The following is a 27,330-nucleotide window of genomic DNA, read 5'->3' as shown; positions in this document are numbered from 1 at the left end:
AAATAGTTTTCAAATCGATAAAAATATCACATGCAAAGAAAAAATCACCAAATTGGTTAAAACATCATCGCGTACATATAATTACCAAATTGAATATACATCGTCACATGTATAAACAATCATCGAATCAGTTAACATTCATAAACAAGACAACCATCAAGCTATTTGAAATCTTATCATGCACTAGTAATTACCAAAATAGTTAAAACCCCTAAGAAAGTAATCATCAAATCGCTCCAATATTCATTATGCATAAATAATTGCTAAGATGGTTAAAATTCCTAAGCAAGATAATTACAAATTAAGGCCTTATCAACATCCACATAAAATAACACGATATAAAGGGGAGGGTTGAGGAAATCCGAACCTTGAGTCTAATGAGGCGTCCAAAATGATACGAATAAGACCTACTCCTTATATCATTAAGTGACAACTAAAATAAAAAAATATGGCTGCTATGTATCTTTTAGAAATTCAAGATGTTTTGAACCTATTCTTATCCGATTCAGAGCTATGCAAGCCCGCAAAATGCTAGTTACCAGGATTAAAGAATCAAGGAAGTAATAAGAATGTAAAAAAGAATGATTGATCAAAGGGTGGCTGTAATGGGAGCGTTGTGGTTGGAAGAAAATGTAAGAGAATGAGACTATTTCTAAAATTTTTTTTTCCCTCTTTCCAATATCACGTGTGAGGTTAAGCTTTATGAATGCCATAGAAGGAGAGTAAGAAAGAAAGATTGAGAGGGGTGGTGAGAGTGTTAAGGAAGAGAAGAGATCGAGTGAGGGAGCTCGGTAGAGCATCTATAAGGGGGCTTGGACTACTACCAAGGGTGCAAGGCCGAGAAATGGGAAGTAAGGGAGGTGGGAAGGGTAAAGGGAAATGAGATTGCTATCGAGGGATGAGTTCGGATGGTGGGGTTATGTGGCTGAATCTGAAAGAAGGAAATGAGGTGCGATGGTGTAGCTGAACCCAAGAGAGGAAAGGAAGTCGAAAAATGGGTTGATTTGTGACAGAAGGGAGTGGAAGAGTAAGTGATGAAGGCTGCTAGAGAGGAGGGTAAAGATGGATAGAGTGGTTTGTTGTTGGAGAAGGAGACGGAGTCCATGTAAAATTTTCTTCTTTCTTCTTTTTTTATTTTTTTTCCTTTTCTTTTTCTTCTTTTTTGTTTATGTTGCAGTGAAGAGGATCAAATAACTCCTTGTTATTCTTGTATCCAAATAGAGAATCGAGAGAAAGAGTTTTGAGAGAGAGGGCTCATTTTCTAAAAAATAAAAAATTCTTTCCTTTTCCTTCTCTTTCTATTTTTATTCTTTATTTTCTTTTTTTGTTAATCTTGTTGGCCGAACCTATGAGGAAGGCTCACCATATGTATGTGACTATAGCTAATGGAATGGGTGGTGATTCTGTGTATCTTGGATGTTTCGTTGGTTGATTCTTTTAGGTGATTTGATGATTGAGGTTTAATTGATTGGTGGTTAGTTCATTTGATTTTAATTTGTCGATTGATTGATTTTTAATGGTTTTTAATTTTGATTGAAGAATTAATTTGTCATTTCATGATTTTTTCAAAATTTATGGGTTAATTGATGATTCGATTGGTTACATTTTTAATTGATTGGTTGATGTCAAATTTTAATGGGTTGATTAGTATTCAATTTTGAAGCTTTTTTGTTTGCGGATAATAAACCCTATTAGTTACTATTAACACCTCACCTTCATTTAATTTTGCCTTCCAAATTGGGGTGTAATAAGTAAAATTTTAAATTTTTATCAACGAGAGTCCAATATTTAATTTCTTGATTAAAATTAAAATTAAAATTTTATTATCTTATCACCATTGATTGATATCATTCTATGTAATGAAAATTGTAATTTTATGTAATCAATTAGTGTCATTTCATGTGGTGGAAATCGTCATTTTATATGTAAAATCTCATCATTTTATGTAAAAATTCATCATTTCATGTAAACATTTTGATTTTCCTAAATATTGGGATTTCTACATGTATTCTAAATTCCAAGGGTATTTTTATGAATTTATTGTTAGGGGTATTTTGGTCATTTTATCAATTTTTGTGAATTTTGACGAGTGACTTTTGTCAGTCCCAATGTGATTATTTCTAAGTCTCAAGATCATATTTTTCTAGCTTTGCGAGGTCTCTAGATTATCGAAAAGTATGACGAAACTAAATATACATACTTGCTAAGTCGAATATAAGGTGTAATGATCATAAACGCACGTTATCGAAATGCATGACGAAACTAAACGTAGGTGACTTGTTAAATCGAATGTAGGGTGTGACGATCTTAAGCGTGCATAATTTTTATGTCGAGCATACCAAAGAAAGAAGATGATGAAATTATAAGGATTAGGAAGGGATTGGAGAAAATTAGGAGAAGGTCTTTCACAAGCATTCAACTTCTTCGTATGTTCTACGCTCATCATTAGGAATCAACAATAGGTGACAGATTGTCGAATTAGGAAAAATGTAAAATGGAGTGTCTATAGTGTCGAACAAATTGGCGTCTTTGCTGGGGACACTGATTTTGATCCAAATTTTGATGAGATCCGATTAGGATTTCAATGAATTCGAGTTTTCAATCAAAAAAAATTTTTCTAATTTTTTTTATTATTTTTATTCACAATTAATTGAGAAAGATTCTTCTTTATGCCCTTCTTCAATAGATCTCTCATTTTTTTATATAAGAAAGAGACAACAGGGTTTATAGGAAAATCCTAATAACCAAAGATAAACTCCCGATAAAATTAATGGCTTACTCAAATGGGCCAAGTCTTTTTAAAAAATATAGTTGTTAGAATCAAATTATAAAATAACCTCATAATCTAAAACTTAAGAGTTTGGTCGATCGAACATATATGGGTCGGCCGAGTGACCACACTAAGGAAGAATGAGAGTTTCGGATTTGTTCGACTAAATAGTCTTGGTTGTTTGAGTGAGTAAAATATGGAGGTACAAGAGTTTCGAATTCGATTTACCTAGTGATAAAAATATGGAGGTACACGAGCTTCAGGTTTGGTCAACCAAAAGGAATCGGTCGTCTGAATGATAGAAAAAAGGAGGTATAAGAACTTCGAATTCTGTTGATTGTACATTCGTCAATCGATCAATCAAGGACACTAACACACACTCTTACCTTTTTTGGATTTTAAGTTTGTGTAGATCTTAATCGGTCCTTCTTTCTTTTTTCCATCTTTTTTTAGCTTGAGCTCTAAAGAATATGACTTCAACAAGTTCTTTAAGCTTAGACTTTCCAACTCTTCCTCAATTATTTCAATTAAATAAGAAATGAAAATTTACAGGGAAATTTATACATATCATGGATTAAGACATAATTCTACACTATTTATTTTTTCAAATCTATGACAAATATAACTAGATGAACTATGAATAGTTAGAACAAAAAAAATATATCTTCAGATAACTCCATGAAATCTTTGTAGTTGCAATAAAATCTCAAATATTCTCAGAAAAACACATTAGTTCATAAAAAATTTTAGAGTATGCAAGATTAATAAATGCTTCACTATACCTTACGCTCCCCCACAAATCTTGATCATATAATATATCAGAGTTGAATATGATCATACAAAACAAACAAACAAACAAACAAACAAAACAAGCATATATGACACACCATCAAGACATATCAAAATGTATCATAATGCATAATGTTTGCTCGCTTGTTCGTCATTCATTTGTTAAATTCTCCCCCTAATTGTCATGATACTATTACAGAACTATAGAGAAGGAAAAAAATAAAACAAAAAAACAATATCCAACATTCATCTATTAGTCACTCTCACTCATTGTCATCACCAACACCACCTTCATCATCCCTAGAAGATTGTGGATACTCAGGGTAATCGTCTTGTTTGCTTCACAAAAAAGTGTCGATCAAAGTCACCTTCTTGTTGATGCCTTTGAGCAGCTTTAGAACTTTTGGATTGTTGCTAGATGAAATATCGATGGAAACTGGTTTATTATATTTAGGTTTCGAAGATGAAGGTTCATTGATTTTCATCTAAGATAAAATAGAGGGATTTATAGGATTTTTTTGACGCATGATGAAATAATATGAATGAGGATGAGGTCCAATGAGAATGGCAAATAAAAGAGTAGGCAAGAAATCGTATGTATGGAAGCCTCAATAATGGAATGGGTTATGAAGGAGTCTGCATCAATACGTAGCCAATTGTGAATATATCCCAATAAATAAAAAATTTCTATGCTTATCTCATCTTTATGCCATGCTTTAAGGACAAGATTATAGGTCATCATTAGAACTAGAATATGATAGATGAGAAGGAGATGAGATGATTTCAGTTGTTTGGTCCACTAAATTGATTTACTAGAAGGGCCTGAGAGACCCTCTCTCGTGAAGGAATCTTAGAGATGAAATACCATGGCATTAGGGACTTTAGAACTTCATAAAATAAAGGAAATGACATTGGAGTTCATTTCAATGACTAACCCTTGAACATACCACTTGAATTGAAGAGAGGCGAAATCGACTTAAAAATATTTAGGTAAAAGTAGATAATTTATGTTTCACCACAATTCCCTTTGAGTTCAAACAAAGGTTTCCACCCTAAATTGACAATGATTTGTTCAACCCAATTAGAGACTAATTCATGAAAGATTATATACTTTTTTATTGGGACAGGATTGTGATAGAAGATCTGATGAAATTGATCCTAAAACATGTTATTTTAGAAATCTTTATCATGTCTTTAATGCCTTAGATGTTTTGAAACTAGCTTTTTCTTTGTAGTGATTCACTTGTCAGCTATGGAGAATGGATAAATGAAACAAAATAGAAAGGATATAGGTAATGGATGAGAGAAAATATTGCGAATTAAGGTTGAGAAGAGTGAAGAAGAGGAGGAGGCAAAAATAGGTAGAGAATAGGAAAATGAGAAGAAAAAAAAGAGTTGGGTTTTTTACGGGTGAAGCAAACATGCATTAGAACTTATCGTTTGGTCACCTGATGAACAAAATTCTACTAGGTTTAAAATACTTATTTTAGTCAACCGAACATCATTCGGTCAACCGACCTATTAGACTACTAAAAATTTGATCGAAAATCTACCTCTGTCAGAAATTAAAATTAATCATTCAAGAATACACATAGCATAAGATTTTAGTAAGTAATTATATCTTTGAATGTCTAAGTATTTTGTAAAAATATCTGCAAGTTGTTTTTCAATTTCTATATGATCAATCACAATAATCTTTTCTTTTACCAAATCATGAATAAAATGATGTCGAGTATCAATATGCTTAGTTCGTGAATGTTGCACAAGATTCTAAGAAATATTTATAGCATTAGTGTTGTCATAATATAAATACACGATTTGTTGATTAAATCCATAATCTTATAACATTTGTTTTATTCAAAGCAATTGAGAACAATAACTTCTTATTGATATATATTCAGCTTCTGTAGTAGATAAAAACATAGAATTTTTTTTCTTACTATGCCAAGATACTAGACAATTCCCTATATAAAAGTAACCCCCACTAGTACTGTTTCGATCATCTATATTACTTATCCAATCTGCATCTGAATAATCCACTATTTCATTTTAGCTTTAAAAAAAATATCATAGACCAAAAAGTTGTGTTCTATTAACATACCTAATGATCTTCTTAACCTAAGATTAATGAGATTCTTTATGACTAAATTGATACCTAGCACATGCACCTACAGGAAAAGAAATGTTTGGTCTACTAGCTATAAGGTAGTAAAGAGTTCCTATCATGTTCTTGTAAACTTTAGAATCTATTTTTTTCCAGACTCGTCTTATTTAGCTTTATTAATGATCTTCTTAACCGAAGATTAATGATATTCTTTATGACTAGATTTATACCTTGCACATGCACCTATACAAAAAGAAATATTTGGTCTACTAGCTGTAAGGTAGTAAAGAGTTCTTATCATGCTACTGTAAATTTTAGAATTTAATTTTTCTAGACTCGTCTTACTTAGCTTCACTGAGAAAATTTGCATGTTTCGATTCTTGTAAGTTAAATTTCCTTACAATATCTCGAGCATATTTTGATTGAGATGAAAATACCTTTATTCATTTGTTTCATTTGAAGTCCTAGAAAGAAATTTAATTATATCTCTAAATCATTTCAAACTTAGATTCCATAAATTTGTCAAATAATGTAGCACATTTGTCACGTGTAGAACTAAAGACTATATCATCCACATATACTTGAGCAATTAAAATAACCTTATTAATTTTCTTGATGAATAGGGTTTCATCAACACTCCTTCTAATAAATTAATTTTCTAAAAGAAATTATGTCAATCTTTCATACTAAGCTTTTGGAGCTTGTTTATGATCATAAAGTTTTTTTTTTTAAAGATAATAAACATAATTTGGATTATGTGGATTTTCAAAATCTTTCGGTTGTTCGACAAATACTTCTTCTTCTATATACCTATTTAAGAAAGTACTTTTAACATCCATTTGATATAATTTAAATTTTAGATGACATGTTAAAGCTAACAAAATTCTAATGGATTTCAGTTTAGCTACATGGGCAAAGGTTTCTTCAAAATCTATACCTTCAATTTGGGAATATCCTAAAGTTACAAGTCTTATTTTGTTACAAATAATAATCCCATTTTCATCCAACTTATTTTTAAAGATCCATTTTGTTCCTATTATGTGTTTATCTCTAGGTCTAGGAACTAATGTCCAAACTTTATTTCTTTCAAGTTGGTTTAACTCTTCTTGCGTAACACTAATCTAATCATTATCTCTTAAAGTTTCATCAATACTTTTAGGTTTTATCTTAGAGATAAAGTATAAAAGATGAAAAATATTTTAAAGTTATTTTCTAGTCTTAATTCCACTATCCAGATTTTTTTATAATATCAAGGATTGGATGATTTTTTACTATTCTTATAAATCTGAATTCTTTGATAATTTTCTGGGGATCCTTAACTCTTGCAAGTCATCTTTTTCAACTTATTTTTTTTCATATATAAGTCATCAACAACCAAAATAATTAATTCCATAATGATTAAGGTTATCTTATTGTAAATTCTATAGGCTTTGCTAGTCAAGGAGTATCCGAAATATAGTATCATCCGTTTTAGTCTCAAATATTTTTAGATTTTCTTTATCTCTAAAAACATAATAATCACTTCTCAATACTCTAAAATATTTGATACTTTATTTTCTTCCTACCCAAAGTTCATAGGCGGTCATGAGTATCTTGAATTTAAGATATACTATATTGATTATGTAACAAACAGTATTCTCCGCTTCAATCCAAAAGTGTTTCAAAAGATTCTTGTTATTTATCATTACTGTAAACATCTCTTGAAGCATTCTATTCTTTCTTTCAATTACTCTATTTTGTTGAGAAGTTTTAGGATCTGAAAATGCATGCTTAATTTTATTATCCTCACAATATTCTATAAGTTTAGTGTTATCAAATTTTGTACTATAACCACTCCTAATCTTAATGATTGTAGCCATTTTTCATTTTGCACTCTGTTGCATATTTTTTTGAATTCTTAAAAAATATAAGAGTTTTTTAAAGAAATATTGTCTAAGTCTATTTAGAGTAGTCATTTACATAACAAGTCAATACCTTTTACCTCCTACGCTTTCTATCTTTATTTTTTCAAAAAGATCCATATGAATTAATTTCAAAGGATTAGAAGTGATAATGAATTTGTTTTTCTTTAAAATTGATCTAGTTTGCTTACCTATTTGACAAGCCCTACATATAGACTTTTGAGGTTTTCGTAGTTTGGGTAGACCTCTACCAATGTGTTTTTGCTAAACTTGGAAATATTTTTAAAATTCATGTAACATAGTCTACAGTGGAAAATTTTGGCATTCTCAACTTGACTAACATTCAAACACATATTAAAACGATTTTCTATCCCATAACAATTATCAGCAGTTCTAAGTCTTTTCATGATAACGGTTCCAGTATTGGCATTTATAATTTCACATACATTGTTAAAAAATTTAACATGACATTTATTACATATTTGACTAATACTCAAAAGATTATGCTTTAATCCATTAACACATAACACATAGCATATTATCAATTCTAAGCAAATTAGGACCTACGATAGTTCATTTTCCAATAATTTTAACACAATTATAATCATCAAATGTTACATTACCATCATTGTATTCATTTAAAAAAAATTAGAATTGATATTTATCTCTGGTCATATGTCTAGAGCAACCACTATTAAGATATCATTTAAAAAATTCAAAGGCATTTAGAGTAGTTAGCATAATCAGACATTTCAAAATTTTCTTTTTAACTTACATTTTAGAAATAACCTTTTGTGGTTCATTTATTTTATGTTATATCTCTTATTGGATTTTTATAATTTAGTTTTTGAATTTCTTTTCTTATCATTTTTAATTTTCTATTTAATTCTTCTATTCTTCAATATAATACTCTATTTTTTAAATAAATTTCTCTTTGAATTCTGAGATGATTTATTTTATTTTTTTACATTCAAATTGCATATGACCTGTAATTTCAAAATAATGAGAAATGATTACTATTTTAGTCCTCATCACATGTTGAGAATAGTTTCATGATTTTTGATAATGGTTGGATTGTCTAAATGGAAACATGGCTTTGACAAATACGATTTTGAATGTTGATGGTTGAGAGTTATTTTGAACATAACTTAAATTTATTTTTATCTCCAAATGATTTTCCATATTACGTAGTTTATTAAGAGTTTTAAAACTTTGAGAAAATTCACCAATCTTTTGCTTATTAGTTTTAAATTTTTTAATTTTGGCTTTGACCAATATGATCTCTTCATTTAGAATCTGATTTAGCTTTGAAAATCTATAACTTTTTTCCTTTTCTTTTAAACTGATCCTACAAAGTCTTAATTTTTCACCAATTTCATTACAACTTGACCTTAGCTTCAAGTTCTCATTTCAACCAATATCTTCAAATTTTCATTAATCAATTTCTTCAAATATGATTTAAGTTTACTAATTATTTTAGCTTTCTTGATACTTTCTTTATATAATAAATTGTAGGCTTAAAAAATGCAGTCAGTGTTTTCATCATCATCTTCTTTTTTAATAGATTCATTGTCATTAGTTACTATGGTTATCAAGGCTCTTAAAAAATTTGATTGTTCATTTTCACTTGATTATTTAGATGTATTTATGAATTATCTATATCATTGTTCCAAGTGGTTGTCATAATCTTATTTTTATTTTTCTTACATGTGTCAGCACATTCGCCAGAGATATGACCAAAGCCTATGCAAGCATATCATTGTATATGTTCATTAATCTTATCCTTTTGTTTATATTTTTTTTTAAAACCTTTTGATATTCTTTTGTTTTATAGAATTTTCTAAATTATTTAGTCATTAAGGCAATTTCTTCATCAAAAAATTTTTCAATTTCAGAATCTTCTTGATTCTTAGATGCATTTTTTGAAATTTTAAATGCAATATTCTTTTTCTTATTAGTAAGATGATCATTTAATTCATAAGTCTGCATGGATTCTACCAGTTTTACTTTGATTTGATCAATATCTCTATTTTCTTGTATAACGATAATTTTAGGATAAAAACGTTCAGGAAGTGACCTAAGTATTTTTCAAATAATTTAAGAATTTGAAATAGATTCTCCTAAATCCTACATAGATGTGATTACTTCATTAAGTTTAGTGTAAATATCCATAAATGACTCATTCTCATCATTTTTTATGATTTCAAATATAGTGATTAACATTTGAAGTTTAGATTTCTTAACATTAGAAGTTACTTCATGAGTAGATTATAAAATATATCACATTTGTTAAATAAATTCACATGAAGCAATGCATCTAAATTCATCAGGAGATAACACACAATGTAAATCACTCAAAGCCTTATAATTGGTCTTATACATTTTACTTTTATCAATAGTCTACTTAAATCTTCTCTTTTTAATGGGGTTAGATATATTATTAACAAATGTTAGTGTCATTAATTCACTCTATCCATCTACCATCACATGCCAAGTATTTTTATCAAATGCGTAAAGAAAATTCTTATACGAACTTTTGAATGCGCAAAGTGAGTTCCATAAAAAATATGATGGTCGAGAGACTAAGGCACCTTCCCCTCTTATTGCCATAGTCATAATAAAAGGATCACACCAGAGATGTTAAGCCCTAAATGGATGTAACCTACGCTTTGATAGCAATTGAAATAATTATAATGAATACCTAAAGGGGATGAACAGGTTTTTACCAATTTTCAGATTTTAAACCATCAATTTTGATCTCAAGCAAACACCACACACATACAAGCATATTCTTTAGAATAAAAATGCAAAATAAGAATTTAGAGAAAATCAAACCATCTAATGAGTCATAGATATATAATAGTTCGATAACCTCGGTTCCTACTTCATTCTCGAAAAGCTTAATAACTTGATTTTATGTCTTTTTATTCAATACTTTTAGATTACATTTTCTTACAAAGAAAAGTGAGCACACCACCACAACACTTTGCCTAGGAATTTCACCCAAAAAGAAATCTCTACAAAAAAACTCAAGATAAAAAATGAACAACTCTCTCTCTAACTCAAAAAATTACTAAAATAGATCAGAGGAGAAGAAAATGAAAAAGAAAATCTTAAGAACTTATCTCAGATTTTATTAATCTTTGGTTGATGCATTTCTTTGATGATCTTTTCTCTTTTTATAAAAGTAAAAGAGAATAAAGTATATAAGAAAACCCTTACAACCAATGACAGATTCCCGATAAAATCAAAATCTTAATCAAATTAACCAAGTCTTTCTAAAAATTATGGTAACTAGAAACGGATTATGAAACAACAACACAATCTAAAACTTTAGCATTCGATTGACCGAACATGTCTAAACTGACCGAGTAACCACAATAAGGAGGAATGAGAGTTTCGGTACAGATCGATGGAAAGGTCTAGGTTGCCTAAGTGATCAAAATGTGGAGGAACACAAGTTTCAGGTTCGGTCTGACAAAATGACTTGGTCAGCTGAGTGATCAAAAAGAGGGAGTCCAAGAGTTTTGAGTTCAGTCAACCGTACATTTGTTGATAGATCGATCAAGGACACTCAAACACACTCTTACCTTTTTTTGGATTTTTCAGCTTGTGTTGATCTAGATCGGTCCTCAATCTTCTTTTAGCGTGAGTTCCAATAAATATGACTTCAACAAGCTCTTCAAGCTTAGATTTCCCAATTTGTCTTCAATGTTTTCAATGACACAAGAAATGAAAATTTTACAGGGAAAACTATACATATCATGTATTAAGAAAAATACTTCTACACAATTTAAGCATCAACATTAGATCCATAGCATGCCCAACACACAATAATCTCATATTTGAAAAGTTGCTCACTTGGAGTAATAAAACTATTATATTATGGGAAAGTTGGTGGAACAAATTTCTTTGGGAATGGGTGTTAAAAGAATTTTCTTCAAAACACCCTTTTAGGATTCTTACCTTTTTCCTTTTCTAAACTTACTAAGTCCTTTATCATTGTATGCATAACGTTGTAGACTTCGAACATGTTTTTCAAAGATAGGTTTTTCTATAATTGCATCTCAGGTGAATCTTTTAATGTTTCAGAATTTCGACGAATCCATGCTCTTTTTCTGGTGATAGTACTTGATTTTGTTATCTTTTTTTCCTGAATCAATTTGTCTATGACTTCTCTCAGTTAGATCAACTACGACTTTAAAGCTCCATTTTCTTCTAATAATACATCATATTTGTTTTTATCAACCATGAGAATTTTAAAAATAGAAGTATTGTTCCTCGTTTATGTTTCTCTAACATTATTCATTTCCTCTCTCATCAATCCATAAAAAATATTTTTTACTGCGTTTAGATTCATTACTTGTCGGTTATCTATTGGTATTCTAGTAGCTTCACCGTCTTCCATTTCACTAGTCAATTCCACCAGACAATCATATATTTGAGTATTGCCTTTGTACCATTTAGATTGACTTAGAATTTCTTTTGATTTTAAAATCAGATCATTCTTGTTGAAAATTAAGATTTTTTTGTTTTTATTTTTATTTTTGATAAAAAAAATATATGTATCATTGAAAATATATTTAAAACTACTCAAACGACAACATTGAAATAACAACACTAATATCTAAAATGACTATATTAACAATAAAAGAATAAAACCAACTTAATTATCATTCAAGGAAAACTAAAAAAAAATAATATTGATACTAGAAGAACAATTATACTAAAATCAAAATACTTCAAACACTTCAAACAACAATATTGATATCGGAAGACGCTCATGCCAACACTTAAAAGGGATAAAACAAACTAATCTAAGTCTAACATCTATAGACAACTAAAACAACAATATTAGTGTTTGAAAAGCAACATTATCATCATTTAAAAATAGCCATATTAACGATCAAAAGAATAAAATAATATTATCTCGGTATTATAATGGAACCCATGCTTGATTTTCGAACACAAAATGTATACCAAATGCATAAAACAAATTTTATTGTAGTAAAATGGTTAAAAGAAATTGGGCAGTATAACACCTCATAAAAGATAAAATGTTATCACATACGTGGCATCAAAATTCAGTTTCTAATTCTCTTGAAAGAAAAAAAAAGACACAAAACAATGATATCACCAAAGTGATAATATTTTTCAAAAGAAAATGTGGGGTGTTACTCAACTCAATCCATCCAACAAACCATTTGAAGGGAAAAAGAATAAACAAAGGAAAATCAAGGCTAAAAGAAATCAAGACAAAGGGATAACAAAAATATGATTAGAATCAAAATAAAATTGGAAAGTAGAAATAAAAAAAGTAAGAAAAATATGTTAGGAAACAGAATAGAAAAACAGAAAAGAAGCAACTATGGTTTTGGAAATCGTTATATAGCGATTCTGGAATCACTAAATGTTAGAAACAATTGCCAACTTCAATTTTTTTTTGAAGTATGCAGAGAAAGAGAAACATGACTCTCGAAAATGATAGAAAACAACAAAACAAGTAGAGTTAAAGAGTTTTGGATGAATTTTGAGTAAAAAATAAGCAAGAAGAAGATTGAAACTAAAAAGATAAAGTAAAAAAAAAAAAGAGTTAAAATGATCATGAACTTGTTTATAATCTAAACCAAACATATAAAGGGTTGAAAAAGAGAACCAAAACATTAAATCAAAATGAATGCAATGAGATAATCAGTAAGGGAATAATAATATAAAGAATAACAACAAGAAAAGAAGTAAAATTAGACTCAAACATGCATCAAAATCATAAGAAAGAAGAACATAATCTCCCAAAACAGAGAAAAAATCTGGATCTGAAATGAAAGTTGTTTTTCTTTCAATAGTAATGAAACTTGAAGGAAAAAACATAACATAAGATAGCCAAAACAAGATCAAGTAAATAACAAAAGAAAATTAAGATCAAAATTTGATTAAAATGGCCAAATTAGAATTTTTAATGTAGCAAAACAAAATTGAAATCAAAACACATCATGATTAAAAACTCAATTTATTAAAATTGAAAATAAATTTAAAGGAAAATAAAGGAAATTCAAAGTGGAAACAACCACAACCAAGATTTCTCAATAAAAATACCATTATGTTTCCCTTCATTGTGGTTCTTTGATCTCTTCAGGACAAGTTTGAGGTAACAATTCCATTCGGTATAGTTTCGGGGTCATCTCGAGATAACCATTGGAGAAGAATTTTTAATAGTTCTTTGATCTTGTACCTACTACAAGGAAAAGGATCGGGAATCCAATAACATAAAGAGTGAGGTGATTGAATCCACTTCAAATTCAATCATCTTAACTCAAATTTAAAGAAAATCTAAAGTTCAAAATCTAAGTTGGTTCTAATTGAAGCTTGAACAATGGTGATGTAAAATTAATTAAGTTTTTTGGAAACAAAATGAGAAACAATCTGAATTTAATCTTTACCAATTATATCTAATCCAAACAAACTTGTAGAATTCCTCCTTTTATTCTTCAAAAATTCCTTGAATTGACTTCAATACTATGTTACAAAATCTTCTCTAAAACATTTCTCTCTAAAATTTCTCTCTCCCCAAATGAAGTAGAACCCCTCATAGAGGGGTGTCTGTACAAATATATCAAAATATTTTACAAAAATATCAAAAGTAACAAGTATAAAAATTATAGAGACCTTTGGTAACTATATTGCGACCATATAGTCGCTACATACATGCATATCAATTTTTTCTATAAGTTTTGCTACTTTTCACCTCTTTTCCCTATGACTTTTTGTCTTTGTATGCATTCTTTGAGTGTTTTGAGAGATCTTGATTCTCTAGAAAAGTATTTGATTTCCAGACAAAAAATCTGGGAGTTTGTGAACTTTCGTGGGTCCAACTTGATGTATAACACTCGATCACCTCAAATTGGTCTAATTTGTATTTATTTATTTATTCTATTTTTCTCTTCATTAATGTCAGATTAGATCATTACGATCAGAAGATCGTAATAGTCTAGAATTTGAAAAAGGAAACTTAGTTTTTGAGAGGGATGCTACTAAAGGAAATGTTTCATTGCTCAATCCATTTTGGTAACTGAGATTTGAGGAAATTTTCCTCGTTGTAGGTTTACCTAATAAAGTTAATCCCTTATAGATGGGTAGTTATTATGATGTACTAATCACGTTAGAGGATGATGAGGCTGAGAATACAGAGGATTTTGAAAATTCCACAAGTCTTAATATGGAAGGTGGTTTAGACTCAGAAGATGTAGTGAGTTCTCCATCGGTGGGTGATATTTTGCTAAAAGACTTGGTAGCAAGCTCAAAGATCTCTTCTCTGAAACAACTATCTAATTCCTAGAAAAGTATAATCTTAAGAATAAAACAATGGTAGTATCAAATATTCTGACAAGATCGAAATGGGTACAAGCCGATGGAGGTAACAATGAAAATCATACCTAATGCCCATTGGAACATGGAATATTTTTTTCCTAAGTTTTATAAATAAATGGAGGACAGCTAAAGACTTAATTTTTTTTTTCAAAAATTGGGTTTGTTAGCCATTTGTGAAATGAAGGTTGAGAAAAGAAAAGCTAATTTGTTTCTTCACCTGATTGTAAAATTCATAGTTTTGTTAATGTATTTTATCGAGGACAAGGTTTGAACTCAAAACCTCTTGAGTGTTGTTTGTAAAGTGTAGAGATTTCCTTAATTGGTGGAACATAAACTAAAAAAGCGTTTCCCTTCTCTATATAAGTTGAAAGTCATATATTCTTTTTTGTTTTCTTGGTTATAAGAGTTATAGAGACAACTCTTTAAATTTTTAGTCCTACATTGGATAAATACAAGAATAGTTTTCAACTAATAAATGATCACTTTCTTTATTGCTTGAGTGTGAGTGAGAAAGAGGGTGGGCCTTGCGCGCACATAGAGGCCCAAAACACCGTGGGACTGCAACTCATTGTGTCTAGGGTCAACCCATTGAAAAACCTTAGTATGCATGCGATGAGCGAGTAAGCTTCACATGGGTGTGCATGAAAGACCCACTTTTACAAAATTTTTATTTTATCTCAACCGTTGATTTGTACTATTACTTCTTTTTTATCTCAACGATTGGGTTTTTAGACCGTTGGGTCTACTGCCTATATGAAGGATTTAGTAGATAGTGACTGTTGAATCTTGGAAACTAGACGCCTGAGATTGACTGCACTGAGGATTCATTTCTAAGGGATAACATTGGTTTTAAGGATAACGACTTCTCCGTGCCTCAATTTCTTCATGTTTTTTATATTATTCTATTGGTTATAATCTACTATTTCAACAACACATAATCAAAACCAGTATTCACAACAATCTTAAAACCAATTTTCTATATTTTGTCTCTATTTTTACACTTTAAAACATGGATTTCAAACCTGAACATGTGAAATTAGATTTCTTGAAACGAGAATCCTTTAATGGAAAATTTTATTGAAGATGGAGTCAGAAGATGCTTTTCTTCCTTGAAATCATTAATGTACTATTCGTACTTAAGGGAGCAAAACTTGTAGAGACAAACCCTAATCTACAAAATTGGATTAAAGTAGATGGTATTTGTAGGAATTACATTTTATCTTATCTTGTAAACACTTTGTATGATATTTATTGTGTGTATAATACTTCTAAAAAATTGTAGGGGGCATTAGAGAAGAAATATATAATAAAAAATGTAGGTGTTAAAAAATATTTAGTTAAAATATTTTTAGAGTTTTTAATTGTCAATGGGAAGTCGATTATAGGTCAAGTGAACGAGTTTTAGAATATTGTTCATGAGTTGACTTATGAAGGCACTAAATTTCTAGAACAATTTGTAATGTCATTTCTAATTGATAAAAGTTTTGAAAACTGGAATGAATACAAGACTAATTTGAATTAGAAGAAGAAAGATAAATCCCTTGAAGACCTCATTGTCCACATCAACATTGAAGACAAAAAGAGAAAAATGGTAAAGTGAAACAATTTATCACCATAACCAATCTCGTAGAAGGAGACTCTCAACCATCTACGTTGAAACTTAAGGTGTTCAAAAAAGAGAGACCACGACTAAAAAATATTATTGGCTTCAAGAAGCCAAAAGGCAGTTGTTTCACGTATGGTAAACCTGGTCATCATGCAGTTGAATGTAGATTTAGGAAGACAAAGGAAAAATTAAAAGGGAACCATGTGAATCTGAGAGAAATAGATGATGACACAATAATTGCAATTATCTTAGAAGTCAGTCTTGTGGAAAACTCTAAGGAGTGGACTGTTGACAGTAGTGCTACGAGGCACGTATATGGAAATAAGGAGATGTTTACCTCCTATAATCCTATAGGAAACGAAGTGGTCTATTTAGGAGACTTGAGGACATCTCAGGTTGTTGGAAAAGATAAAGTGGTCATCAAGCTAACTTTTAGGAAGACGCTAGCACTCACTAATGTCTGACACATTCTTGCAATTAGAAGAAATCTTCTATCTGGTTCTCTCTTGAACAAAGTCGATGTCGAATTTGTATTTGAGTCCAATAAATTTGTTTTGACCAAAAATTGGGTACTTTTAGGAAAAGGGTATTGTAATAGGGGTTTGTTTGTACTCAATGTTATGAATGAAAATGCATCATCTTATGCTTATCTTATTGAGTCAAATTTCTTATGGCATGCTAAACTAGGTCACACTAGTATTGGAAAATTAAAGAAATTGAAGATTTTAGGTATTTTACCTAATCTAAAAATTAAGAAATTAGATAAATGCGAGATTTTTGTATAATCAAAATTTACACATAAACCACACTATAACATATCAAGAACCTCTTCAAAACTTTTTAGTCTTATTCATAGTGATCTTAGAGATTTTAGAAATCTTGAGTCTAGAGGAAGTAAAAGGTGTTACATTACTTTTATAGATGGTTATTCTAGATTTACAAATGCCTATTTTCTTAGAAGTAAAAATGAAGTAGAAGATATGTTTTTGAAATATAAAAATGAAGGAGAAAATCAATTGGAGAGGAAGATTGAGAAACCAAGATCTAATAGAGAAGGAGAATATGATTCTAATCTCTTTAGTCAGTTTTGTGAAAAAATGGCATTATACATGAAGTTATGCCTCCATATCATCGGAGTCAAATGGAATCGTGGAAAGGAAGAATAAATTTCTTAAGAAAATATTAAATACATTACTTATAAACTCTAGAATGCCTAGTAACACGTAGGGAAAAACTATTTTGATTGTATGTCACATTACTAATAGAATTTCTCATAGGAAATTAAGAAAAACTCCTTATGAGCTTTGGAAAGGCTATGCACCTAACTTAGATTACTTAAAAATGTGGGGTGTCTATGTAAGGTAGGAATCCAAAAACCCAAAAATAAGAAGATAGGACCTAAAATAGTTAATTGTGTATTTTTGAGATACTCTGAAAGTAGTACCTCATATAAATTTTTAACCTTAAAATCTAATGAAGATGATGTTGATAGCAATATCTTCATTGAAGTTAGGAATGTTGAATTTTTTGAGAATATTTTTCCAATGAAGGTTAAAGCCTCTTTAACCTTTAATGACAAAGGTAAAATGGTGAAAGAAGGAGAAACACCAATTCTTGAATCTTTTCCTAAAAAAGGATCCTCGCAAGGTTGTAGAAGAAATAGAACGTAGAATGAGTAAAATAGTTAGAAAAGAAATCAATCTAGGAGATGATTTCATACTTATTTAGTAGATGATAATCCATTATCTTATCAAGAAGCAGTGACATCTCCTGATGCTATTTTTTGAAAAGAAACCATTAACAGTGAATCAGAATCAATCATGTTAAACTATACTTGAAAATTAATGGAGTTACCTAAAGGCACTAAACCTATTGAATGCAAATGGGTATTTAAAAAGAAATTAAGATTAGATGGATTAATAGATAAGTTTAAAGCAAGGTTAATCGCCAAAGGATTTAGACAAAAGGAAATGATAGATTACTTTGACACATATTTTCTATTTTCTAGGATTGCTACTATCAGATTATTTTCCAATTATTAGGATTTGCAAATTAATTGTTTATCAAGTAGATGTCAAATGACATTCTTAAATGGCGATTTAGAAGAATAAATTTATATGGAACAAACCAAAAGGTGTTTGATTCTTGGCCAAGAGAATAAAGTGTGTAGGTTAATAAAGAATTTATATGGGCTCACCTAGACAATGGCATGAGAAGTTTGATTTTGTGCTAAAATCTAGTGAATATATCTTTAATGATTATAATAGGTGCACGTATAGCAAATTTAGTTGCAAGACTGGTGTAATCATTTGCTTGTACGTAGATGATATGTTGATTTTGAGAACAAATCTAAATATAGTTGAGGAAACTAAATCTTTCCTAAATTCAAAATTTGAGATGAAGGATTTATGAGAAATTGATGTTATGTTAGAGATTAAAATAGTTAGAAAAGATGAAAGATTTATATAGTCTCAAAGCCACTATGTAGAAAAAGTTTTAAAGAAGTTTGAACACTTTGAGAGTGTACTTATTTTAACTCCTTTTGATCTGAACATGAAATTAACAAAGAATAGATGTGATAGAACGTCACAAAAGGAATATGTTAAGTTATAGATAGTTTGGTGTATTTAATGAACTATACTAGTCCAGATATAACTTTTGTTGTAGGGATGTTAAGTATGTTCACTAGTAACCCTAGTAGAGACCATTAGACAACATTAATAAGAGTTTTCAAATATTTGAGAGGAATCATGAACATGGGCTTACATTTTAGTGGAAGCCCAAATGTGTTAGAGGGGTATAATGATGCAAACTAGATTTCAAAATCTGATGAATCCAAGTCCATTGGTAGTTATATTTTTATACTAGGTGAATGAGTTGTCTCTTGGAAATCATTCAAGCAGACATGTATGGCTAAATGTACAATGAAATCAGAATTCATTGCATTAGAGTTAGTTGGAACTGAGGTTGAATGATTGAGAAACTTATTAATAGGTATTCCTTTATGGGAGAAACCCATGTTATCAATATTTATTCACTGTGATAGTCATGTTCCTATAGTCAAGGCTAAAAACCATATATACAATGGTAAGAGTAGACACATTTGTCATAGACATAATGTGATCAGGCAATTATTAAAGGATGAAGTAATTGCTATTGACTTTGTGAAGTTAGAAAGCAACTTAACAGATCCATTAACAAAACCACTAACTAAAAGGTTAGTGAGTAAATCATCGAGGAGAATGAGACTAACGCTTATATAAATAATTAGTCTGTGATGGAAACCCAATCTACTTGAATGGAAATTCCAAGAAGTAGATTCAATGGATAATAACAAGTTAATTAGTTAATTGGTGAATCACTAGTGAAAAAGAGTTAACAAACTCTTTGTCCCTTTCCTATGGTGCTTAGTAGTGCTTATCTATGACGAGTTAAGGATGAGCAAAAGTTCTTAATAAAGTCCATAGCCTTCTTGGGTAGTAAATTTAGACTTCTTAAAATTTCAATTAAGGAATGGAATAAATAAAAATTTGAATATGTCTCTAATCGCAAAGCTTTGGCAGAGGCCGATTTGATGGGTTTTCAATGATCTTCTTGCATATAAGGATAGGGAAATTGCGGGGGTTCTTAATAACGAAATATTAGCGGCGTAATCAATGTTAATGCAAATGTCCCATATTCAGTGGCTTAAGGAAGGTGATAAAAATTTCAAGTTTTTCTATGTCTCATTGCTTCCAATATTGCTCCAAATGAGATTTATGAGATTTTGGACAATTTTGGTCTAGTTTTCCAAGGAACAAGAATATTGGAGAACATGTTGTACGATATTTCTAAGAGGTATTTTCCAATCCTTCTATAAATTCATGTCCTTTGATCCCCTTCAAGAGGAAGCTTTCCTTTAATAAATCTCATTTTCTTTCTAGTCCAATCTCAAAGGAAAAGATAAAAAATGTCTATTTTAGTACTCCCTGTAATAAATCCTCCAATCCTGATGGTTTGAGTAGAGTTTTTCACTTCCTTTAGGGATATTGTTGAATCGGATGTAATTAAATCCATTTAGGATTATTTTTTTTCAAACATGGAAGAATCCTTAGATAACTCAAATTGACGTTGATTGACTTGATCCCAAAAGAGCCAAATGCAAATAAATTAGAAATTTTTTGTCCAATTTCCTTGTGTAACTTTCTTTATGAGGTTATCACAAAAATCAAATAAAATAGGTTTGTGTTGTGTCTTCCTTCGATCATTAGTCCAAATCAATCAATTTGTTCGAAAGGAAAACGTATTTCTAATAATATCATGTTGGCCCATGAACTGATTCAGAATTTCTTCAAAAAAACTTGTCCTCGATCCTTCTACTTAAAACTAAGTCTTCGAAAAGCTTATAATAAGGTTAACTGGGAGTTTTTTATTTAAATATTCTTTCTCAGATTGATTGTGATCTTACCTGGGTTAATCAAGTCAAAGAATGTATTTCTAATATTGAATTCTCAGTTATTGTTAATTGGACTAGCCATGGTTAATTTTTCAGTCATTGTGGACTTATGCAAGGAGTCCCTCTTTCCCCTAATTTGTTCACGCTTTCTATGGAAGCGATTTCTTGTTTGTTGGAAGAAATTTTTTTTAAATGGCTTAAATTCTATATCAATCAGTTTGGGTTGTCCTTTTGTATCCCATGTTGCTTTTCCAGATGATATCCTCATTTTTTCCAAAGAAATTGTGGGCTCCATTCTCCAATTAAGGATTCTTCTGGATGAGTGCTTTCTTATTTCTGATCTCCAAGCAAATAATGGTAAGGGTAATGTCTTTTTTAGTGAGTCTTGTATTCTTAAAGTACCATTCCGAGTGTTTTATCAGTTTAGGAATGTTTTCTTCCAATTCATTATTTAGGTCTTCCCCTTTTCTCTTCCAGACTTTCTATGTCTCTTTGTCAAACTTTGATCGATAAGCTCCTGAGAAGAGTTAAGGGTTGGAAAGCTCATCTTCTTTCGTTTGCAGGTAGAGTAGAGTTAATTAAATCTGTACTTTGTTGAGGGATATTTCTACTGTGTATCAAAGATTTTAGCCCTCTTAATTGAATAAGATGGGACCCTTTATAGCCATAACTCATCCATAAAAAAAATAAAATAACAACTATGATCACAACTTTTCAAACCACGGTTTTATTTGTTATGAAACCTGAAAATTACTAAACCAGATGAGGGAGATTTGAAACTGACCAGCAAATTCATGAAAGCATCTGCATTGTCCCAATTCCCAGTTACAAATGCCTTGACCACTACAGTCTTTATTACATGTCTTGCCACCTATTGTCTGTAAGAATACACAAGCAGTGGTTATAAGTAAAGGATAAGGTCAAAGTGGTCATCAAATTGAATAGCCATCCTACTAACTCTTCCATCTGTATAGATTGCTAAAAAGCCATTAAGTAGAAAAAAACATGAAGAATTTCTTGTGTCATGAAATTTTGGATCACAGTAATGAAAAAATAAAAAAAATATATATAATTAAATTGAAAACTGAAATTTCTAACAAGAACAAATTTTCAAATAATAAATGTGAAAAACTTCAAAACTTCGTACCTCGACAATGCTAACTGACGTATAAATTGAATCACATTCAGAAAGCCACCGTCCAATTTCAGCCCTCCATGGTGCACCATTGTAAACCACAACCTTCTCTGAATCAGCTGGAAACTTATGATCTAGATTGAGATTCCCCTCTAAAAGGTCACTACCACTTTCACTTGACTCATTAATTGGGAAACAAGAACTCCGAACTTGCTTTGCAGTACCAAAGTAATTGAGAGAAGAGGATTCCAAAGGAAACACGAACATGTGAACAACAGAAACTAATATTACAAGAGAAGAAAAGATTGCTACTATGGACCACGACCATTTCCATGTCAAAACAGTGACCATTATCTAAAAACTTATCCCAAAAGAGAAAAATTCTTCCGAAGATTAAAGACCACTTGCTACCTTGAATACCTACAAAATTAAAGAGTATTCCATGCAAAAATGACTAAGAACTCAAAAGATCAGATAAAATTACTAAAATTCATCAATAGGAGCTAATAATTCATTGGGTGTAATGGATTCCCTCAAAGAGTATGATTTCAAAGAGATCTTATTTCAGTATTATTTAAAATCTTTCATTCATTATTTGAGAAACACAATCAAGCTTAAAAAAAAGAGATCTAATGCCAACCCATAAGAGAAGTCAAACAGAGATTTCACTACAAAAAGTTTGCTAAATCTTAAATTTCAACATATAATCTAAAGATGATCATATTGAGTATATGTTTATAGTTCTCCCCCTCTCCAGAAGATCGGTCTTTTGGATTAGTTGGTTGGTTAATGTGGTATTAAAGAGATAGGTTTGTACAGGTCACAAGATTCTTTTCACCCAGAACCGGGAGTGTTGATTGTATATTTTCTTCCACACTCGGGTGTGTCATACTCTAGTTAAGTCCCGCGACCCTCTTATATTCATAGTTCTGCCCCTCTCTAACAAATCGATCTTTTGGAGTAGTTAGTTGGTTAATAATTCACAGGGTTATAAAAACAAAATCTGGGTTCCAATCAAACATTTGAAATCCATTAAATCAATAAGGATATAAATGAAATTCTCCTATAGCCCCAGCCAAGTATAAACTCATATATCTTGTCACCGGTGCCTCTTAAAATTGTTAAATTCATAAAAACAACAAATTCCAAATTAAGGATATGTTTGATTGCATGGAAAGTGACTTTCCATAGAATTTGAAATCCATGAAAAAATAGTGGTGAAAAATAGGTAAGGTTGGAAATTCAAATTATTTTCTTTAATGTTACTTGGATAAAATCATAGGAAAAATATATGAGGAAAAAGAAGAAGAAGATGAGGAGAAAGAAGATGAGAGGAGGGGGAGAAGAAGAAGAAGATAAAGAGAAAGTGGGAGGGGGGAGGATGTGGTGGTGGTAGCGGTGGTGATGAGGGTAAGTGAGGAAGAAGAGGGGAGAACGTGGTGGTGGTGATGGCGATGACGGCGGAAGTAAGTGAGGAAGAAGATGATAAGGAAGATGAGGGAATAGCGTGGTGGTGGTGGTGGCGGAGGTGAGGGATGGAGAAGGAGAAGAAGAAGAGAGAGAGAGAGAGAAAGTAGTCGGAGATGGTGATGACGATAAGGTTAGTATGATGGTGGTAGAGAAGAAGAAGAAGATATAAGTGGGGAAGAATTGGGGATGGAAAATATGGGTGGACTTCACCTTCCCACCCATATGGGTGGGAAAGTGAAATCCGTGTTTTGATGGACTTTTTGATTGGGGTGGCAAATGAATTTTCATGAATATGTGCAATCAAACACTTTAAAAAAGTCATTTTTTATGAAAATTGATTTTCTACCCTATTTTCCATGTGTAATCAAACATACCCTAAATAGAAATAAAATGTGAAATCATCACATCCAAAGATAATTGAACACCAACCCGTAAGATAAACATGTCGATTTCAACAGATGAATGGACTTAGCTACAAATTTTATGAACAATCAGAAAATTTTTGATAGATTTTTAAAATTCACAATCAGGGCATCAATCAAAATTTTCAAATTTTGAATTATAAAAAAAAAAATTATGTGGTAATTGAAAGGTAAAAAGAATAAAGAACTCTAACATGAAGCAAGCAATTTTCAAAGAAATGTAGATAGTAGATGTAAAGCCAAATATTTGACTCCAAAGTCTAACAAATGCCATATTAAAATAATAAATACAAAAATTAAAAACATAAAAAATATTTGAGCGAGAGAGGAGAGAAGAGTTTAACAAGAAAAGTCGTCAAGGCTCTTGTTTTAAGCTTGAAAAAAAAACATAACTAAAATAGCTTATCAGGAAAAAAAAATTGGAACTGACATTCAAAACTTTTAAAAATACCAAACTACCCCCTTTTATCATTTTGATTGGCAACAGGCAAAATACTAGCAAACAATGCTTTCAGCTTACTCCACGCATTACCACCCGATCAATTTTTTGCTCACAAGACAATACTCATTTGACATGAGGCACAAATAACATGAGCATTAAAAGAAAAAAAAATTCTCTCTTGCTCACAGTCGAAAAAGGAAATTTTTTTATCGAAACACCGATGAATTTTAATTTTAAATTTGGGTGCACAGTAACTATCCATTTTGAGCACTTTGCTTGATGGTTGAAAAATCCTTTGCTTTTTAAATATGAGTTTGTCATGAAATCTAAAAGGATGTGGTAATTAATGTGAGTCCAACTACTTTTTTTAAGATTTGAAATCTTAAAACTAAAATTTATGGTCAGATGATGTGCAGGCAGGAGAGAGAAAATTTCTCTCTATTCTTGTGTCATTTGCGCCACACGTCAAATGGGTATTGTGGTGTGACCCTCCCCCCATTCCCAAATAAAATAAAATAAAAAAAAAGAAATTGGGAAAGTAGGAAAGAAAGTAATTGGCGTGAGAGTCATGCTATATTGACTTTGTTGGACATTGATGTGGCAATGCACAGATAACCAAACATTTCTTTCCTTGATATAGAAGGTAAAAAATCAACGATTCTCTATACACTGTCATGTCCAAAAAGGCAGTCCATCATTTTCCTTAGGGTGATGCTCACAAAAAGGAAAGAAAATAAATGAAATGGCGCTAGCAGAAAAGGCAAGAAAATTAATAGCTTGATGCTGATAAAAGTGTGGTGCTACACTGCCTTCATGGGACACTGTGTTGAACACTGCGATGATGTGGCAGTGCATAAATAACCACAAATTTATTATCAAGATGTACAAGTAAAGAAATCTATGGTTCTATCTGCTCCTCCACATCAGCTTATTGTTGAACACTGTCAGACGAAAGCTATTCAATATTTTTCAAATAAAAAAGTCAAGAAAATAAGATGGTACTAGCCAAAAAAAAAAGAGGCAAGAAAATAAGATTGACACTAGCAAAAATGGAAGGTAAATAAATGGAGTGATTTCTAGCGTGACTATCAATGACACTCTGTTCAACACTGAGCTGACCATAGATTCTTTCATTCATATCTCGAGGAAAAACATCTTTGGTTTCATGCACACCTCCACATCAATTCAGGTAAATAAATGGAGTGATTTCTAGAGTTACTATGAATGACACTCTGTTCAACACTGAGCTGACCATAGATTCTTTCATTCATATCTCGAGGAAAAACATCTATGGTTTCATGCACACCTCCACATCAATTCAGTGTCAAACATAATGATGGAGGAAATCACTCTACCATTTTCCAAAGATACTTAACTTTTTCTTAAAATTACAATAGAGGAAATTCTTGAAAAGGTAGAAAAATTGAAAAAATCCCAAAAGAGTAGACTATTCATTTTAATTATGAAAACAATAAATTAACATTTATAGAATTAAAACATTTTGGTTAAAGTGGAAAAAATCATTATTTTATAAAGTCCAACTTTTTTTTAACTATTTTATTAAAATTAAAACAGGGAAGAAAAGGTTCCCTTTATAAAATAGTTATTTTTTCCTCTACTTTAAACAAAATATTTTGATTTTGAAAATGGTAATTTACGTTTTTGGAATTAAAATGATTAGTCTACTATTTAGAAAATTTTCAATATTTAGGGCATGTTTGATGGAATAACCATTAAAATAACTCTTCTACCCCTCACTGTCTACAATGGAGTAAGGAGGGTAGAAAAGTGATGGGGAGAATGCAAGAGTACTTAAAGAAAACCTATCCAGACTCACCTTAGATCCTTGAATCTCTTCACTTCTTCTTCTTCTTTTTTACAAAGCCTCTAATTGAATTTTGGAGAAGAGAACGAAGTAAAGAGAAAAATTGTTTAGAAAGTTAGGATGGAGTGATGAGATTTTGATGGATTATTCTAAAAGTTTGAGGCAAGGAGAAAATTGTGTCTCAACTCAAGGGAAGGCTCTCCTTTTATAGAGTTTTGGGATAATTTTTTGGGACAAAGTGGTCCAACCCTAAGAAAATTGGGAATTGATATTACTTTAAAATTTTCACATTTATTGAGGTGTAAAAAAAGGAAATTTTCATAGGTCCCTTGGATTAAGTCATTTACCCGAGCCCATGTAGGCAATGCCATGTGGCATGATTTTCGTGGTGGTAGGTGAAAAGTGATTTGGGGGGCACAAATGGTGGACAAACATGTGAAGAAGTAGATTATGATTTCTATTTAAATATCTCAAAATATATAAGTAAATAGGAAAATCTAATTGTTAGGTAAAAAGTGATTTTGAGAGCATGAAAGACATAGGTCGAAAGGTGAGGCTTGGTTTCCATGTAAATATCTAAAAAAATGGAAGCAAATGGAAAAAAAGAAAAAAAAGGTAAGTGTTAGGTGAAATATGATTTTGTGAGGACGAATTGAGGAGAGAAATCTGGAAAGGTGAGTAGTAGGTAAAATGTAATTTTTGAGAGGATCAATGGTTGGATGCCAAGTGTTCTATTTCAAAAAATTAAATGATTTATGGGCAACATTTATTATATTTTGGGCTTTGTAAGATCTTTGAGACAAAATAAGATAAAGATTTATTTTTGGGTTCACAAGCTCTTTTAGGTGAGATGCCTTTCTTGAAACCTTTTTTTTTACTACGCTTTCATAATTTGGGGTGTCTATTGGTAATATTTTAAGGGACCAACAAGTTGCACACTACTAGCAGTTGGTTGCACACCAATGTTAAAAAATCCTTTATTTTTTTGTATGTTATAACCTCTATTTTAACCTACTGCTTGCACTCCAATATCTAACCTTTTAGGATTTAAATTTTATTTTAACTT

General features: G+C 30.7%; 1 protein-coding gene across 2 annotated transcripts in view; it reads right to left on the bottom strand.

Moving 5' to 3' along the window:
* The window catches only part of LOC147386659 (uncharacterized), a 39,916-nt gene extending 13,474 nt beyond the window's left edge, over window positions 1-26,442 (bottom strand). The window contains exons 1-3 of one of the 2 annotated variants that reach the window (XM_086424683.1): window positions 26,277-26,442; window positions 22,118-22,525; window positions 21,755-21,848 (exon numbers count right to left, since the gene is read on the bottom strand). In XM_086424683.1, the coding sequence (XP_086280809.1) occupies window positions 21,755-21,848; window positions 22,118-22,456 (433 nt within the window). In that variant the 5' untranslated portion in view covers window positions 22,457-22,525; window positions 26,277-26,442. Of the gene's footprint in view, window positions 1-21,754; window positions 21,849-22,117; window positions 23,978-26,276 lie in introns of those variants that run through there. The other variant, XM_086424684.1, reaches the window with a different exon arrangement.
* Window positions 26,443-27,330: the final 888 nt, after the last annotated feature.

Source organism: Akebia trifoliata, chromosome 14 (assembly GCF_017979445.1).
Source record: "Akebia trifoliata isolate Shusen 1 chromosome 14, ASM1797944v1, whole genome shotgun sequence".
NCBI classification, from domain to species: domain Eukaryota; kingdom Viridiplantae; phylum Streptophyta; class Magnoliopsida; order Ranunculales; family Lardizabalaceae; genus Akebia; species Akebia trifoliata.
Note: the sequence above shows the minus strand (reverse complement) of the source record. Positions and strands in the feature narration are given on the sequence as shown.